Source organism: Leuciscus leuciscus, assembly GCF_965113295.1.
Source record: "Leuciscus leuciscus genome assembly, chromosome: 11".
NCBI lineage: Eukaryota > Metazoa > Chordata > Actinopteri > Cypriniformes > Leuciscidae > Leuciscus > Leuciscus leuciscus.
In genome coordinates this window covers 33,837,391-33,856,756 of record NC_138735.1, presented here as the reverse complement: position 1 = coordinate 33,856,756, position 19,366 = coordinate 33,837,391, and the positions used below count along the sequence as shown (strand labels likewise).

Genomic DNA, 19,366 nt, shown 5'->3' with positions numbered 1-19,366 from the left:
AGAGAGTGTGTGTGTGTGTGTGTGTGGTCCGGCACCTTGAGTTGGCGGTTCTCCTCGTGCAGTTTTCCCACTTCCGTCTGCAGTCTCTTGCACTCCTCCATGACCTTCCTCATCTCGGCATCATCCATACTCCTGGCTCCTGACGGGCCCTCGGCCCTCGACGCGCTCACACCCGACGCGGCTTTGGTGGACTCCAGCTCGCTCTGGTCACAACACACACACACACACGGTTCGTACACACACTGGCAAATCTACTTCCAGGACTTTAAGCACTACTTATATACACTACTTACACTACACATATACTGTCTTTAATAATTCAAGCACTCTTCATAAATATGGCGGTTTTTTCCAGGACTTGCATTTCAAAAGTCAAATTCAACACATCAAGCACTTTAAGCAGCTCGTGCTCGAACTCTAGAGACACACTGAGCTCAACATCAGCTTCATTATAGAACACGTGAATATGAATATGAATATGAATATGATGATAGTGACACAAACTCACCATCTTCTCAGTGTCTGACGGCATGTCGAACACACAGCGCAGTTTAGAGTCCATCAGGTCGTCCGGCTTGGCATCTTTCCACTGCAGACGACAAACACAACGTCTGAGATCAGGTGTTTCACAGGAAGTGATGTCACAGGCTCACACACACACAGTCAGAAATCAGCAGTGTTGGGTAAGTTACTTTAAAAAAGTAATTAGTTATAGTTACTAGTTACTTCTCACAAAAAGTAACTGCGTTAGTAACTGAATTACATCATTACAAAAGTAACTAATTACCAGGGAAAGTAACTATTGCGTTAAAAAAAAAAAAAGTTTCAATATAAGAAATTTCTTGGATACCCCCAATATGAAATGTTAAATGAATTAAGAACATGCTTCTTAAGAAATGTACCAAAAATAAATAAATAGTAATAGAAAATATAGCCTACATACACATACACTAGTGCATATCATTAAAATGATAAAACTCACACACCTTTACAACTGGTAGACTGTATAGCCTACTTGAAGTATTTTCTTCCTCACAATATTAAGTTTAACAAAAAGTGCTCTCAATATAATACTGAACAATGTACCAACATAAATAATAATAATAAAATATAATCTTTTGGGGCTTTATTTTTATAACCTACAGAGAACGTCATCATCAGAGGTTATTTTAGCCAAATTAGTCGTGTTTGCCGCACAACAACCGGTCAAACAAATAGCCATGTTTGAACGTTCTTTGCAGGTTATTTTGGAGTTTATGTTAGGCTATATAAACTAATTAAAATATTGCATATGATACCAATATGCTACAGAGATTATTCAAATGCTGAAATGTGTAATTTATTTATAAATAAAGTATTCATGCTCGTTGCTCGGACACACTCGGTCCCTCTCGCGCGCTGGCTCGCGGCATTCGCCTCGCTTTTGTCCAGTCCGGCGCCTCATAAACACACACACACAGAGAGAACCTACTCGGATGAAAACCGCTTCAGTGAGCTCAATTATACTAACGCCGCATTTTTATTGACAGTAACGGCAACGGCGTTGTAACGGAGGAAACAGTAATTAGTTTGATTACTCGTTACTGACAAAAATAACGCTGTTAGTAACGCCGTTTATTTATAACGCCGTTATTCCCATCACTGGAAATCAGCAGATAAAAACTGTGTTTCCAGGATTTAGAGGATTGGGATCCACGTTTGGGATGAACATTAACCTCACATCAAAGTTTATTGGTTACACTTTATTTTAAGGTGACAGTCACACATTACTGCATGTACTCACTATATTAATAACAGTAAATTATGCATAATTACAAGTAACTAACCCTTAACCCTAACCCTATAGTGAGTACATGTAGTTCATTAACATTACCCAGCACTTATTTGAGTAAGTACATGTCACTACATCACCTTAAAATAGTGGGTTACTCTTTATTTTAAGGTGTCGTTGTTACAGTGTAATTATATATTTCAGGACTGAGTAATATTAATGAGTTTAGCTGTAATGTGTGAGTGCTGGATATGAATATGAGTGTGTCATGATGGCGGGAACAGGAGACTCACCATCGCCTCCAGGTCCGTCGCTCCGGATGGAGCAAAGATCGTCTGCACCATAAACTTGTGTTTGCTCTTCTCATTCGGGTCATAATCAAACGGCTGCAGCATCACTGGAAGAGAAGAAGAGGATCCGTGAGTGAGTGTGTGTGTGTGTGTGTGTGTGTGTGTGTGTGAGAGAGAGAGAGAGAGAGATTTGCATCATCTACGCTAATATCCTGAGAGATGCTCTAATAATGTGTGATCTGACACTTCACTCCGGGTCGTTCTAGGGTCTCGGCTCTCGGGTCTTGGCTCTAGGGTCTCGGCTCTAGGGTCTCGGCTCTCGGCTCTAGGGTCTCGGCTCTAGGGTCTCGGCTCTCGGGTCTCGGCTCTCGGGTCTCGGCTCTCGGGTCTCGGCTCTCGGGTCTCGGCTCTAGGGTCTCGGCTCTAGGGTCTCGGCACCAGGATGGTTCTCCGAGAACTAATGGTTCCTCTAGGAAGGTTTTCCTGGTTGCGTTCGCACCGCCAGTAGGAACTCTGAAGTGACGTAAGACACGCTTGTTGTTGGGACTTTTATTTTGATGGCGTTGAGAACGACTGAGCTCACATTCTCTGTGTTCATTAGTTTACGATCTGTCTGACAGTCCTGTCTCATACGATATTAGATAGAACTGTTACACACTGAAGGGAGACAGTGATGAAGAGTTATTAGCGAGACAGTGATGAAGAGTTATTAGCGAGACAGTGATGAAGAGTTATTAGCGAGACAGTGACGAAGAGTTATTAGAGAGACAGTGATGAAGAGTTATTAGCGAGACAGTGACGAAGAGTTATTAGCGAGACAGTGACGAAGAGTTATTAGCGAGACAGTGACGAAGAGTTATTAGCGAGACAGTGATGAAGAGTTATTAGCGAGACAGTGACGAAGAGTTATTAGCGAGACAGTGATGAAGAGTTATTAGCGAGACAGTGACGAAGAGTTATTAGCGAGACAGTGATGAAGAGTTATTAGAGAGACAGTGATGAAGAGTTATTAGCGAGACAGTGATGAAGAGTTATTAGCGAGACAGTGATGAAGAGTTATTAGCGAGACCGTGACGAAGAGTTATTAGAGAGACAGTGATGAAGAGTTATTAGCGAGACAGTGACGAAGAGTTATTAGCGAGACAGTGATGAAGAGTTATTAGCGAGACAGTGACGAAGAGTTATTAGAGAGACAGTGACGAAGAGTTATTAGCGAGACAGTGACGAAGAGTTATTAGAGAGACAGTGATGAAGAGTTATTAGAGAGACAGTGATGAAGAGTTATTAGCGAGACAGTGACGAAGAGTTATTAGCGAGACAGTGACGAAGAGTTATTAGCGAGACAGTGACGAAGAGTTATTAGCGAGACAGTGACGAAGAGTTATTAGAGAGACAGTGACGAAGAGTTATTAGCGAGACAGTGACGAAGAGTTATTAGAGAGACAGTGATGAAGAGTTATTAGAGAGACAGTGATGAAGAGTTATTAGCGAGACAGTGATGAAGAGTTATTAGCGAGACAGTGATGAAGAGTTATTAGCGAGACAGTGACGAAGAGTTATTAGCGAGACAGTGACGAAGAGTTATTAGCGAGACAGTGATGAAGAGTTATTAGCGAGACAGTGATGAAGAGATATTAGAGAGACAGTGACGAAGAGTTATTAGCGAGACAGTGATGAAGAGTTATTAGCGAGACAGTGATGAAGAGTTATTAGAGAGACAGTGATGAAGAGTTATTAGAGATGAAGAGTTATTAGAGAGACAGTGACCAAGAGTTATTAGCGAGACAGTGACGAAGAGTTATTAGCGAGACAGTGATGAAGAGTTATTAGAGAGACAGTGATGAAGAGTTATTAGAGATGAAGAGTTATTAGAGAGACAGTGACGAAGAGTTATTAGAGAGACAGTGATGAAGAGTTATTAGCGAGACAGTGATGAAGAGTTATTAGAGAGACAGTGACGAAGAGTTATTAGCGAGACAGTGACGAAGAGTTATTAGCGAGACAGTGATGAAGAGTTATTAGAGAGACAGTGATGAAGAGTTATTAGAGATGAAGAGTTATTAGAGAGACAGTGACGAAGAGTTATTAGAGAGACAGTGATGAAGAGTTATTAGCGAGACAGTGATGAAGAGTTATTAGAGAGACAGTGACGAAGAGTTATTAGAGAGACAGTGATGAAGAGTTATTAGCGAGACAGTGATGAAGAGTTATTAGAGAGACAGAGATGAAGAGTTATTAGAGAGACAGTGACGAAGAGTTATTAGAGAGACAGTGATGAAGAGTTATTAGCGAGACAGTGATGAAGAGTTATTAGCGAGACAGTGATGAAGAGTTATTAGAGAGACAGTGACGAAGAGTTATTAGAGAGACAGTGATGAAGAGTTATTAGCGAGACAGTGATGAAGAGTTATTAGAGAGACAGAGATGAAGAGTTATTAGAGAGACAGTGACGAAGAGTTATTAGCGAGACAGTGACGAAGAGTTATTAGCGAGACAGTGACGAAGAGTTATTAGAGAGACAGTGATGAAGAGTTATTAGCGAGACAGTGACGAAGAGTTATTAGCGAGACAGTGATGAAGAGTTATTAGAGAGACAGTGACGAAGAGTTATTAGAGAGACAGTGACGAAGAGTTATTAGAGAGACAGTGACGAAGAGTTATTAGAGAGACAGTGATGAAGAGTTATTAGCGAGACAGTGACGAAGAGTTATTAGAGAGACAGTGACGAAGAGTTATTAGAGAGACAGTGATGAAGAGTTATTAGCGAGACAGTGATGAAGAGTTATTAGCGAGACAGTGATGAAGAGTTATTAGAGAGACAGTGACGAAGAGTTATTAGAGAGACAGTGATGAAGAGTTATTAGCGAGACAGTGATGAAGAGTTATTAGCGAGACAGTGACGAAGAGTTATTAGAGAGACAGTGATGAAGAGTTATTAGGGAGACAGTGATGAAGAGTTATTAGGGAGACAGTGATGAAGAGTTATTAGAGAGACAGTGAAGAAGAGTTATTAGAGAGACAGTGAAGAAGAGTTATTAGCGAGACAGTGACGAAGAGTTATTAGAGAGACAGTGACGAAGAGTTATTAGCGAGACAGTGACGAAGAGTTATTAGCGAGACAGTGATGAAGAGTTATTAGAGAGACAGTGAAGAAGAGTTATTAGCGAGACAGTGACGAAGAGTTATTAGAGAGACAGTGATGAAGAGTTATTAGGGAGACAGTGATGAAGAGTTATTAGAGAGACAGTGAAGAAGAGTTATTAGCGAGACAGTGACGAAGAGTTATTAGAGAGACAGTGACGAAGAGTTATTAGCGAGACAGTGACGAAGAGTTATTAGCGAGACAGTGACGAAGAGTTATTAGCGAGACAGTGATGAAGAGTTATTAGAGAGACAGTGACGAAGGGTTATTAGCGAGACAGTGATGAAGAGTTATTAGCGAGACAGTGACGAAGAGTTATTAGAGACAGTGACGAAGGGTTATTAGAGAGACAGTGATGAAGAGTTATTAGCGAGACAGTGACGAAGAGTTATTAGCGAGACAGTGACGAAGAGTTATTAGCGAGACAGTGACGAAGAGTTATTAGCGAGACAGTGACGAAGGGTTATTAGAGAGACAGTGATGAAGAGTTATTAGCGAGACAGTGACGAAGAGTTATTAGCGAGACAGTGACGAAGAGTTATTAGAGAGACAGTGACGAAGGGTTATTAGAGAGACAGTGATGAAGAGTTATTAGCGAGACAGTGACGAAGAGTTATTAGAGAGACAGTGACGAAGAGTTATTAGCGAGACAGTGATGAAGAGTTATTAGCGAGACAGTGACGAAGAGTTATTAGCGAGACAGTGATGAAGAGTTATTAGCGAGACAGTGATGAAGAGTTATTAGCGAGACAGTGACGAAGAGTTATTAGCGAGACAGTGACGAAGAGTTATTAGAGAGACAGTGATGAAGAGTTATTAGAGAGACAGTGACGAAGAGTTATTAGAGAGACAGTGACGAAGGGTTATTAGCGAGACAGTGATGAAGAGTTATTAGCGAGACAGTGACGAAGAGTTATTAGAGAGACAGTGACGAAGAGTTATTAGAGAGACAGTGACGAAGGGTTATTAGAGAGACAGTGACGAAGAGTTATTAGCGAGACAGTGACGAAGAGTTATTAGCGAGACAGTGACGAAGAGTTATTAGCGAGACAGTGATGAAGAGTTATTAGAGAGACAGTGACGAAGGGTTATTAGCGAGACAGTGATGAAGAGTTATTAGCGAGACAGTGACGAAGGGTTATTAGAGAGACAGTGATGAAGAGTTATTAGAGAGACAGTGACGAAGAGTTATTAGAGAGACAGTGACGAAGAGTTATTAGGGAGACAGTGATGAAGAGTTATTAGCGAGACAGTGAAGAAGAGTTATTAGAGAGACAGTGATGAAGAGTTATTAGAGAGACAGTGATGAAGAGTTATTAGAGAGACAGTGATGAAGAGTTATTAGCGAGACAGTGATGAAGAGTTATTAGAGAGACAGTGAAGAAGAGTTATTAGAGAGACAGTGACGAAGGGTTATTAGAGAGACAGTGATGAAGAGTTATTAGCGAGACAGTGATGAAGAGTTATTAGCGTATGCGTGTGTGTGTGTGTGTGTGTGTGTGTGTGTGTGTGTGTGCGTGCGTGCGTGTGTGTGTGTGCGTGCGTGTGTGTGATGTCCAGTGTTGCTGAGCAGAAATACATCATGATTCTCTTGATCACCTCAAAGTTGTGTTGGATTTTCTCCTCAGTGTAAAGATTAAGAGGTCCATCTATCTCTGTTTTACATGTTCGTAGAGTTAGTTTGTGCAGTAAATATATAGGCTATAATCTGTGTGTTTACACGTGCTGGTGTTTCGCGTGCGTTCGGCCAATCAGCGAACACTAACGTCACGGATATTTTAGACACAGTATCGCCTTATTTTGCACTATTTCACCAAAGAAAATAGTTCAAATAAAGACACAGGACTGTTCTGCGTCTCTGAGCGACACACTGAGGTGTTCATCACTGAATTAACAAATCGGTTGAATCAATGACTCACTCATTAAGACAGTTAAATGGTTCGTTTCTGAATGAATCAGTTGAATGAATGATTCAATGACTCACTCATTAACAGTGACTCACTGCCACCTACTGGCGGTTTTGATATCACATGTAATGTATTGTAATTTTGGTAATCGATTCTAATATCAATATTCAAAGTTTTATGTTTAAAACATCATTATTTCTGCATGTGTTACAGCAGATTACACACATTCATGTCCCTTAAACAGTCTGTGTAAAAGCATCTAAATCCACTTTAGATCAGCGCAAAGATCAATTTAGTTGATACTGATTTCATTTGATTGGCAACAGCCCTAATATGTCTTATTATTTGAATTTAAGTTGATTAAATATAAGAATCAGACACAAAAGATGATGCATACATTTAATTAGGTTAAGAAAAATGGCTTTGTAAAGGTAAAAATGCCTATAAAAGGTCAAAATCAAGTTAAACTTGTTGGAAAAGATGATTTGTGTCTCTGCTGTGAACTGACCAACACACAGAATATGAAGAATATAAGAAACGTCAGGAGTCAGCTGTTCCTAAACACAATAAACACTCAGCAAAATCTCGTCTAATTAAAGAAAATCCCAGAGAAGAGTGTCCCGAGCGTGTGTGTGACCTCTGACCTGAGATGGTGACGGTGGCCCCGGGGTCGATGAGGCCGCTGTTGGGACGCACACAGTAGCGGCGAGGCGCTGTGGTCTTGACTTTGAAACATACTCTTCTGTCGGACGGGTTCCTCAGCTTCAGGTTAGTGGTCACCACATCTGTGAAGGGTCCTGCACACACACACACACACACGTTAAAACATGCAGGAACGTCAAACACAATCAAATGCAGCCTCACACAGGAATTCTGGGAATGTCAGTTTAAGACTTTTCCCTGTAAATCAGGCAATGAGATGACTTGCTCTTTAAGGTTAGAACTAGTATATAGTAAGTGAATTCACTGTTACCAGGCTTTTACTGTAGCATTTATACGGTTAATATACAATAGTTTTTACAGTGCAGTGCAGGTTCTCTGGGCCGATAATAATGAGTATATTTGTGAATATTAATGGTGAATCCCATGTAATGAAGCTTCGTCTGTAAGGCTCACATGTCGTCAGATGGATTGGTTTGTTCAAGTCATTCATAAATAATGCAAAAACCCTTTCCTATCCTTACAGCACAAACACTCCTGGAGAACCAAACATCCTCCATCACGACTCAATGCATAAAGAGGGATTCATAGAGTCTATTAAACTGAATCAAACACTTGAATTTAATGAGTTATTAGTGCAGTATTGATCATAAAGTATGACCCTTCAAACACTAGGCTATATTTCCAACTATCATATTTACACTGTGAAGCACTTCTATTAGGCGTTTAATACGGCTCAGATGTGGCATAAATGCATATTCACAGTGATTTTAATTGTGTACTTTTTTACTCATGGTTAAGAGCAAGGATAAGTCTGACTTTATACAGCATTACATCTTTACACAGAATTCTGAGTCTTAAATCAGTCTAACAACACGTTTAACCTTAAATTAGCCTCAGACAGTGCAGTATTGATCACACTGATAATCAAAACTGCCTAGAACACTAGATCTGATCGAGAAGCAATAATGACAGATCAGATTCATTCAAGATGTGAATCTTTAATCTGTTGTTAGCACTGAGGCTAACTGTGACAGCTCACTGAACACACTAACGAGTGAACGAGCCTTATAAAGATCAAAACACGTCTTATAGAGAGAGCGGATGTTAAAACTAAAATCACTTATATGCGTTTTCCCCCAGAGGCCTGCAGATCCCCGGGCGTCGCGTTAAACAGCAGCCGAGGGAGTGATGCAGGCATGCGGGCGCGCGCGAACAGGCCTCCGCGAGCCGGCTCGGTCACAACGGCCGGTTACTCGTGATTAAACCGGTTTACCTCTGAAACGGAGGTCGCTCGACGGGTCGAGGATCAGAATCTGCTCCAGTTTGGACATGACAGCCGTTAAACGGGACACACACACACTCGCGTGCTGCTCAAGAGCCCCGGCCACGACGCGCGCGCACTCACGATCACACACACATACACACACACAGCCGCGCGCGGCTCGAGCACTGGAGGAGGCAGGCCGGCTGCGCGCACGGCGGGACACGTCACTCAGATGAACACAGGGGAAACTGTTGTAGTTGTTTTTCTTTTCCTCACAGCTGTTATCCTATTTCCACATGTGTCTATTTAATTAAAAGACAAAGACGCGGGAATAATTCGGTTAATCTGAATCACTTCAGCAGCTGTGGTCGCAGTGCGCATGCGCGGTGACTGATGACCCTTGGGGTTACACGTCGCTCTAGACAACAAATACATAAAAGCACAGAAACTGGTCGAACTGGTAAAGTGTGTGTGTGCGCGTGTGTGCGTAGCCTTCTGCCACGCCGCATATTTCAAAAAATAAAATAATATAATATACCATGTGCAACAAATAAACGTCTCACTTTTAGACTCCAATAAAAAGATTAAAAATTAAAAACAAAATACAATAAAACTATTCTTTAACCAAAATTATGTCATTCCAAGGCTTCCCAATACATTTATATTATACTCATGCATTTTAATCGTATTACTTCCTGTATATTACTGTCGTTCTGATTCTGAATGTACTTTGTTCTTACAGTCGTACTTTATTGAAATTCAATAAAATAAATAAATAAATATATATAAAATAATTAAATGGTTTAAAATTGTGTAACCTATAAATAAACAAATAAGTAAATAAATACATAAATACGAATAACTATCAATAGAGCGAGTTCTGGTAATCGTCACTGCGCATGCGTTCAAAAGTATCCGTGCGTGCGCGTTCTAGAGGCTGCCCCTCGGCGCGTGCGTGATAAAGGATCAATGCGCGGGCCCGGCGGCAGTGCTCGAGTGGAGTTCAGAGGCGCGTGTTTGTGTGTTTTTGTGTAGTTTTGTGTAGTTTGTGTTGCGGCGCTTGTTGGCCATCAGCACAGAAGCGGGTTAAATGTAGAAGCGGCGCACGATGGCGGGTGTGTACAGCTAAACACACACACACTTCTGACTAAACACTCTCTCACACACACACACACACACACACACACACACACACACATTGACTGATCGTGTTGTGTGTTTCAGATCTCTCTCTGCTGCAAGACTCGCAGGAGGACACGGACGGATGTGAGTTTCATCTCTCTCTGTGTGTGTGTTTGTGTGAATAGCGTTAGCGTGTTGTCAACTTTACGTTTTAACGTGATTCATAAACAGCAGGTCACGTGACCCACGTGACCCGCACGACCCGCTGCTATACTGAGGTAACTCGAGATGTGTGCGTGTATATACACGCAAAATGAAAACACTTGACGTAAACAAACCTTCAAAGAACGTCACGTCCACAATCATGGTAATACCCTGGTAAAAACACAGTGCTTGTTGATGGACAGCAGTGTTTGGGTTTGAAGATAACAGAATCAATGATGCAAACTTCATCATCAAATATGAGACCTATTCAAACTCAGCCAATAGAAGACAGTGTCATCATTCAGCTCAAGTCAAATATCTGAGTATGTGTTATGTATAAGTATTATTTTAACCCTGTCATTTATATACATCATTTAATTAGACTCGTCACGTCATCAAATTGTTATAAATTGAACAAATGCCTCACAGGTTTTCCTAATCCTCAATATTTCCACATCAATAAATCCAATATTATCCACATTCAATCACATAAAGCGATATATATACGAATATATCAAATCTCAACTGCTTGATTGTTTTATATCTTCATAAACGTCGCCCAGCTCTAATCTGAGGCGTTGAGATGTTATTAACATCATGATTGTCTGAAACAAATAGAATTATGAAAAATGCTGAATTTCACTGAGAAGTTTATTGCGAAGTTTATGATCTTGCGCTCATCGCTGAGGTTGATGAAGCTGGAATCGCAGAGGATTGTGGGATGTGTGTGTGTGTGTGTTTTGCTCATGCTGTCTCTGTGTCTAGTTGGTGTGGATGGATACAGCTCAGAGTCTGACGCCATTATTGTACCTTCAGTGCTGGACTTCGTGTCTCAGGATGAGATGCTGACTCCCATAGGCCGCCTCGACAAGTACATCAGCAGCGAGAACGTCTTCAACAGGTACACACTCCTTCACACAGGTACACACTCCTTCACACAGGTACACACTCCTTCACACAGGTACACACTCCTTCACACAGGTACACACTCCTTCACACAGGTACACACTCCTTCACACAGGTACACACTCCTACAGACTCCTTCACACAGGTACACACTCCTTCACACAGGTACACACTCCTTCAGACAGGTACACACTCCTTCAGACAGGTACACACTCCTTCACACAGGTACACACTCCTTCACACAGGTACACACTCCTTCACACAGGTACACACTCCTTCACACAGGTACACACTCCTTCACACAGGTACACACTCCTTCACACAGGTACACACTCCTTCACACAGGTACACACTCCTTCACACAGGTACACACTCCTACAGACTCCTTCACACAGGTACACACTCCTTCACACAGGTACACACTCCTTCACACAGGTACACACTCCTTCACACAGGTACACACTCCTTCACACAGGTACACACTCCTTCACACAGGTACACACTCCTTCACACAGGTACACACTCCTTCACACAGCTTCACACAGGTACACACTCCTTCACACAGGTACACACTCCTTCACACAGGTACACACTCCTTCACACAGGTACACACTCCTTCACACAGGTACACACTCCTTCACACAGGTACACACTCCTTCACACAGGTACACACTCCTTCACACAGGTTCACACTCCTTCACACAGGTACACACTCCTTCACACAAGTTACATCTCTATTTTCTGGGATTTCTGGGATAATCAGGTCATTGAACAGTCAAATGATGACTGATTATATCTGTGGATGTGGTGTGCTTCAGGCAGATGGTGGCCCGCAGTCTTCTGGACACACTCCGCGCCGTCAGCGAGGATGAGCGTGAGTGTGTGTCCGTGTTGGAGAGGATCGACAGACTTGCAGACGACTCCGGTACGCACTTTACTCACCTAAAGAGAGTCGGGTCAAGAGTAACCTTCATTAATGCTCATATATGTTCAGATCTGCTGTGCTGTGAGAGGCCTGTGATTCGACGTGTGTGTTTTCATGTGCTTGTCAAGATACAAATAGGATTTGTTGTTGTAAATATAATTTATTCTGAGGCAATACTCAGCTTTAGCATATTATGGATCTGATGTGATCTTTGTTTAAAACTATTTTCGCTGCTGAAATAGAACAAAAACAGTCAATATTGCGTCTAAAATGTAAGTGATTTAATATTAATCACTTAGTCGTATGAAATCAGTGTCACATTTTCAATCGTGATGGTGTTCCACACTCTTGGTCGTGTGAGGTCGCCTAGCCTTATCAAATGTTATATATATATATATCGTTTGTTCCTCAGAGCCGACGGTTCGAGCGGAGCTCATGGAACAAATCCCACACATCGCCATCTTCTGTCAGGAGAACCGGCCCTCCATTCCCTTCGCCTTCTCCAAGTTCCTCTTGCCCATCGTGGTCCGATACCTGGCCGACCAGAACAACCTGGTGAGTGTGAGTCTCTGCTGCTCCAGCTCTTCAGGGCAGAGGTCATGTGACGTGTGTGTTTCCTGTGTCATGTGACATGTTTCCTGGTCATGTGAAGTGTGTTTTTCTGGTCATGTGACATGTTTCCTGGTCATGTGACGTGTGTTTTTCTGGTCATGTGACATGTTTCCTGGTCATGTGATGTGTTTCCTGGTCATGTGACGTGTGTGTTTTTCTGGTCATGTGACATGTTTCCTGGTCATGTGACGTGATTCCTGGTCATGTGACGTGTTTTCACGTGTTTCCTGATCATGTGACGTGATTCCTGTATGACGAGATTCCACGTGTTTCCTAGTCATGTGATGTGATTCCTGGTCATGTGACTTGTTTCCACGTGTTTCCTGGTCATGTGACATGTTTCCTGGTCATGTGACGTGTTTCCACGTGTTTCCAGGGGCACGTTCAAGTTCAAAACGGTGCGCAACGTTTTGCTACGGTTTCCGGGTTGAGCGTCATGTGTCCTGGAAGCGGCGTGCACCGGTGTGCAACGGGGTTTGAGATACGTTTTCTCTTGTTTGGTGGGTGTGTCAGAACTGCAGTCCAATCAGCAGCAACATGTATATAAAGCACGCGGTATTAAAGTGAACTCGCACAATGGGTTCAAGGAAAGTAATTTACAAATGTGTTGGATGCAGCTCGGCATACGCAACAACTGAGGATATTAGAAGACATGTTTGTCGTAAGTTTTATTGTAAAAATATAGGATATCAACATAATGATGTAGTTGTTTATAATTTTAGCTTCATTGCAAGTGTATGACATTTGGTATAGAAATAAACAATGGTAATTAAGTGCTTTTCCTAAAAATGAGAAAGAAAATACAGGGTATTAAAACAGTATGACCTACAAATAAAGTCAGTATGTGAGGCTAAATAGATGTATTTTAGTCTGAATTAGGTAAGATGTGTGCTTCAGTTTCAGCAATCCCTTCACTCCACTGGGATGTTCTCTTTTGTTCTGGGCGGCAAGTGCAGTAACTGTAACATCGAGCATATTTTGTAGTATTAAACACATATTTATACCGACTTCATCAGGCTCAGAAAATTCTTCACAAAGAATGTCCTTCTCAGCTGCCATAGTTGCAACTCTTGCGTCATCAGAACAGTGTGTTCAGCGCATCACCGTTTCTGTTTAAAAAACGTTGTGCAACGTTTTGCCGGGGCTGAACGCAGCCCTGGTCATGTGACGTGTGTTTTTCTGGTCATGTGTGGTGTTTCCAGGTCATGTGACGTGATTCCTGGTCATGTGACGTGTTTTCAAGTGTTTCCTGATCATGTGACGTGATTCCTGTATGACGAGTTTCCACGTGTTTCCTAGTCATGTGACGTGATTCCTGGTCATGTGATGTGATTCCTGGTCATGTGACGTGATTCCTGGTCATGTGACGTGATTCCTGTATGACGAGTTTCCACGTGTTTCCTAGTCATGTGATGTGATTCCTGGTCATGTGACTTGTTTCCACGTGATTCCTGGTCATGTGACGTGATTCCTGGTCATGTGACGTGTTTTCACGTGATTCCTGGTCATGTGACGTGTTTTCATGTGTTTCCTGGTCATGTGATGTGATTCCTGTATGACGTGTTTCCTAGTCATGTGATATGATTCCTGGTCATGTGACTTGTTTCCACGTGTTTCCTGATCATGTGACGTGATTCCTGTATGACGTGTTTCCTAGTCATGTGATATGATTTCCTGGTCATGTGACTTGTTTCCACGTGTTTCCTGATCATGTGACGTGATTCCTGTATGACGTGTGTCCTAGTCATGTGATATGATTCCTGGTCATGTGACTTGTTTCCACGTGTTTCCTGATCATGTGACGTGATTCCTGTATGACGTGTGTTCTAGTCATGTGATATGATTCCTGGTCATGTGACTTGTTTCCACGTGTTTCCTGATCATGTGACGTGATTCCTGTATGACGTGTGTTCTAGTCTTGTGATATGATTCCTGGTCATGTGACTTGTTTCCACGTGTTTCCTGGTCATGTGACGTGATTCCAGGGCTGCGTTCAGCCCCGGCAAAACGTTGCACAACGTTTTTTAAACAGAAACGGTGATGCGTTGAACACACTGTTCTGATGACGCAAGAGTTGCAACTATGGCAGCTGAGAAGGCTCATTCTTTGTGTTCTTTGTGAAGAATTTTCTGAGCCTGATGAAGTCGGTATAAATATGTGTTTAATACTACAAAATATGCTCGATGTTACAGTTACTGCACTTGCCGCCCAGAACAAAAGAGAACATCCCAGTGGAGTGAAGGGATTGCTGAAACTGAAGCACACATCTTACCTAATTCAGATTAAAATACATCTATTTAGCCTCACATACTGACTTTATTTGTAGTTCATACTGTTTTAATACCCTGTATTTTCTTTCTCATTTTTAGGAAAAGCACTTAATTACCATTGTTTATTTCTATACCAAATGTCATACACTTGCAATGAAGCTAAAAAATATAAACAACTACATCATTATGTTGATATCCTATATTTTTACAATAAAACTTACGACAAACATGTCTTCTAATATCCTCAGTTGTTGCGTATGCCGAGCTGCATCCAACACATTTGTAAATTACTTTCCTTGAACCCATTGTGCGAGTTCACTTTAATACCGCGTGCTTTATATGCATGTTGCTGCTGATTGGACTGCAGTTCTGACACACCCACCAAACAAGAGAAAACGTATCTCAAACCCCGTTGCACACCGGTGCACGCCGCTTCCAGGACACATGACGCTCAACCCGGAAACCGTAGCAAAACGTTGCGCACCGTTTTGAACTTGAACATGCCCCTGGTCATGTGACGTGTTTTCTGGTCATGTGATGTGATTCCTGGTCATGTGACTTGTTTCCACGTGTTTCCTGGTCATGTGACGTGATTCCTGGTCATGTGACGTGTTTCCTGGTCATGTGATGTGATTCCTGGTCATGTGACTTGTTTCCACGTGTTTCCTGGTCATGTGACGTGATTCCTGGTCATGTGACGTGTTTCCTGGTCATGTGATGTGATTCCTGGTCATGTGACTTGTTTCCACGTGTTTCCTGGTCATGTGACGTGATTCCTGGTCATGTGACGTGTTTCCTGGTCATGTGATGTGATTCCTGGTCATGTGACGGGTTTCCAGGTCATGTGATGTGATTCCTGGTCATGTGACGTGTTTTCACGTGTTTCCTGATCATGTGACGTGATTCCTGTATGACGTGTGTCCTAGTCATGTGATATGATTCCTGGTCATGTGACTTGTTTCCACGTGTTTCCTGGTCATGTGACGTGATTCCTGGTCATGTGACGTGTTTCCTGGTCGTGTGATGTGATTCCTGGTCATGTGACTTGTTTCCACGTGTTTCCTGGTCATGTGACGTGTTTCCTGGTCGTGTGATGTGATTCCTGGTCATGTGACTTGTTTCCACGTGTTTCCTGGTCATGTGACGTGTTTCCTGGTCATGTGATGTGATTCCTGGTCATGTGACGTGTTTCCTGGCTCAGGTCCGTAAGACGAGTCAGGCGGCGCTGCTGGTTCTGCTGGAGCAGGAGCTCATCGAGCGAGGAGACGTGGAGAGTCTGGTGTGTCCCGTACTGGTGGACCTCACCGCTCCTGACAGCAACGACGACGTCAAAACCGAAGCCATGGCGGTGAGAATCTGTGTGAAACTTAATATTTATGTAAATATAACTTAATATCATATAAACCTAATGAAACCATTATAATAAATGTCTTCCTTCATACGAAATGAAGGTTTGTGGGTTTAATCAGTCTGCGTTATAATAATACAATATAATGCATCATGTTAATATTCACAGCAATAAAGTTAAACGTGGGCATATTAAAATATATTCTTTGTTATTTAATATTATAAATAATCATATAAATATAAATTTTCATAGCATTAAACAAAATAAAATGGGCTTATTATTTATTATTATTATTATTATTATTATAATATTTTATTATGATATTATATAAATATTAATTTTCACAGCAATAAAATAAATATGCAGCTATTTTTATAATTATTATATTATATTATATAAATGTTCACAGCAATAAAATAAATATGGACTTATTTCTTTAATTATTATATAAATACTATTTTCACAGTGTTTATGTAAATAATATGGGCCTATTTTATTATATTTTTATTATATATTAGAATTATATAAATAATAATTTACACAGCATTAAAGTAAATAATATGGGCCTATTGTATTATCATTTTTAGTATATATTATATTATATTATATAAGTATTAATTTTCACAGCAATAAAGTAAATATGGTTATTTTTTATTATCTTATATTAATATACATTTTCATAACATTAAAGTAAGTCATATGGGCCTGTTATATTACAAGTAAAAAAATAACTGATAATGAATACACTAAGTGTCGAGAAAAACAGAATGAAATAGTTTATTTGCAATTCTTTTTATGACACTTAATGGTCCACAAAGTTCATAATGGTGACGCTTGTGCTGAACTTCTGGAATTCTGTCCCATTGAACGGCGTCTCCGGTGTTTCCTCAGATCATCTGTAAAATGGCGCCGATGGTGGGCAAGGACATCACGGAGCGGCTCTTCCTGCCACGCTTCTGCGAGATGTGCTGCGACTGCAGGATGTTCCACGTACGCAAGGTGTGTGTGAGTCTGACTGGCCCGTGTCTGGGAGGAGTCGAGAGGACGAGGGCTGATCAGAGGTGTGTGTGTGTGTGTGTGTTTGACAGGTGTGTGCGGCGAACTTCGGGGACATCTGCAGTGTTGTTGGAGGAGAGGCAACAGAGGAACTGCTGGTATGACACACACAGCAATAGCAACTTTATAACACAATTGACCCTTCCCAGGGAGTTTGATTGACAGGCGATCTGACCAATCATAATCCGCCGAATCTGCCCTTTTTGTCCGACACAGCAGTCGGGAGAGTTAGTAGATTAACGAGTGAGTGTCCTGACGTCTTTCCACGGTTAATACAACATTCCTTCTGATGTTCATTCATGTTTATTTGATGCTATATTGAACTAGAAGGAAGAGATGATCGGTTCTCGAGCCGCTTTAACTGAGCGACGACACATTAAAGACACACAAAACCGTATTTATTGTTTAAATTTCTGACCAAATTTGTAAGGTGAGACTTTGTTTCATATAAAAAAATACCCTGGTCTGTCCTGTGTCTCAGTGTGTTGTGAGTGTCCTCTCTGCTCTGCGATGTGTGTTTCACTGCGTGAGGACAGGGTGTGTGTGACAGAGGCGTGGCTAGTCGGACATAGCAACAGTAACTAAAGGGGGCGGGTCTTTGCGAACGGTCAATTAAGGCGAGACACTACAGGCTAAAACTGTGTTCATGCATCTGTCAATTTTGAGATTTGGGCTTTTCATTACAGGCCGTTTGCTCTACATGAGTTTGTCCTCCGACATTGAGCCTGAAATCTCCACTTCAGCAACACTTACACCAAATTTTACACTTTTTTTCTTATCTATATTATCATATATATTTTTTTATTATAATAAATATATATACAAGTCAAGTCACCTTCATTTATACAGCGCTTTAAACAATATAGAGTGTTTCAAAGCAGCTTTACGGTGATAATAGGAGATTACAGTAACAGAGATTAGGCTTTACAGCAGCTCTAGGATAAAGTTATTGTCCAGATAAAGTTAGTATTAGAAGAGAAGGTGTTAGTATTAATGGATCAAGTGTTGCTGAAAAAGATAAGCCAGTTTTGAACAGATTTTATTGAGGAGGGTTTAAAAAAACACTTTTTTTTATAAGATTCAATAAGATTTTATACATTTATTTACATTGATGCATTTTGGCAGACGCTTTTATCCAAAGCGACTTGCATTGCATTTCAGTGTACACATTTACTTTCTTAATCAGTTCTCATCAGTTCTTGCTTTCCCTGGGAATCGAACCCGTGACCTTAGTGTTGCAAACGCCAGCGCTCTACTGTTTGAGCTGCAGGAAAGCCTTTACAAATGTAGTGATGTTATCAGCTCTGTGTTTTGTGTTGCCGGTTTCCTGTCGTGTGATGCGTCTTCCTGTCGCTCCTCTCTCCCGATCCGGTCCAGCTTCCCCGGTTCTTCCAGCTCTGCTCGGATAACGTGTGGGGCGTGAGGAAGGCCTGCGCCGAGTGTTTCATGACCGTGTCCTCGGCCACATCTCCAGAAGTGCGGCGGACCAAACTCTCCTCTCTGTTCATCAGTCTGATCAGCGACCCCTCGCGCTGGGTACGACACACACTTCTGCTCCTTCACCAGTTCTGTTCTGTGTTAGAGTCGTTCACTTCAGAGTTAACATGTCCTGATGATTTACTCTCCCGCACGTCATCCAAGATGTTCATGTCTGTCTTTCCTCAGTGGAAAAGAAATGAAGGTTTTTGAGGAACACATTCCAGGATGTTCCTCCATATAATGTCTTCAATGGGGTCCAACGGGTCGAAGGTCCAGATGTGAGTTTCAGTGCAGCTTCAAAGTCTCGACACGATCCAGCCGAGGAATAAGAGTCTTATCTAGACAAACCAGCCCACATTTTAGAACAAAAGAAACATTTATATACTTTTTAACCACAAATGCTGGTC

At 41.6% G+C, this 19,366-nt stretch overlaps 3 protein-coding genes across 4 annotated transcripts in view; 1 reads left to right on the top strand and 2 right to left on the bottom strand.

Moving 5' to 3' along the window:
• The window catches only part of vapa (VAMP (vesicle-associated membrane protein)-associated protein A), an 11,815-nt gene extending 2,448 nt beyond the window's left edge, over window positions 1-9,367 (bottom strand). The window contains exons 1-5 of the mRNA XM_082184790.1: window positions 9,047-9,367; window positions 7,755-7,907; window positions 2,065-2,168; window positions 509-589; window positions 36-203 (exon numbers count right to left, since the gene is read on the bottom strand). Of these exons, the coding sequence (XP_082040916.1) occupies window positions 36-203; window positions 509-589; window positions 2,065-2,168; window positions 7,755-7,907; window positions 9,047-9,104 (564 nt within the window). The 5' untranslated portion in view covers window positions 9,105-9,367. The remainder of the gene's footprint in view (window positions 1-35; window positions 204-508; window positions 590-2,064; window positions 2,169-7,754; window positions 7,908-9,046) is intronic.
• The window catches only part of twsg1b (twisted gastrulation BMP signaling modulator 1b), a 297,020-nt gene that overhangs the window by 108,171 nt on the left and 169,483 nt on the right, over window positions 1-19,366 (bottom strand). The window lies entirely within an intron of this gene.
• ppp4r1 (protein phosphatase 4, regulatory subunit 1) overlaps window positions 9,982-19,366 on the top strand; it is a 34,528-nt gene continuing 25,143 nt past the window's right edge. Inside the window, exons 1-9 of one of the 2 annotated variants that reach the window (XM_082184736.1) lie at window positions 9,982-10,152; window positions 10,262-10,303; window positions 11,180-11,264; window positions 12,088-12,194; window positions 12,607-12,749; window positions 16,278-16,424; window positions 17,316-17,423; window positions 17,513-17,578; window positions 18,858-19,016. In XM_082184736.1, coding sequence (XP_082040862.1) covers window positions 10,146-10,152; window positions 10,262-10,303; window positions 11,180-11,264; window positions 12,088-12,194; window positions 12,607-12,749; window positions 16,278-16,424; window positions 17,316-17,423; window positions 17,513-17,578; window positions 18,858-19,016 — 864 coding nt within the window. In that variant the 5' untranslated portion in view covers window positions 9,982-10,145. Of the gene's footprint in view, window positions 10,153-10,261; window positions 10,304-11,128; window positions 11,265-12,087; window positions 12,195-12,606; window positions 12,750-16,277; window positions 16,425-17,315; window positions 17,424-17,512; window positions 17,579-18,857; window positions 19,017-19,366 lie in introns of both variants that reach the window. The other variant, XM_082184735.1, reaches the window with a different exon arrangement.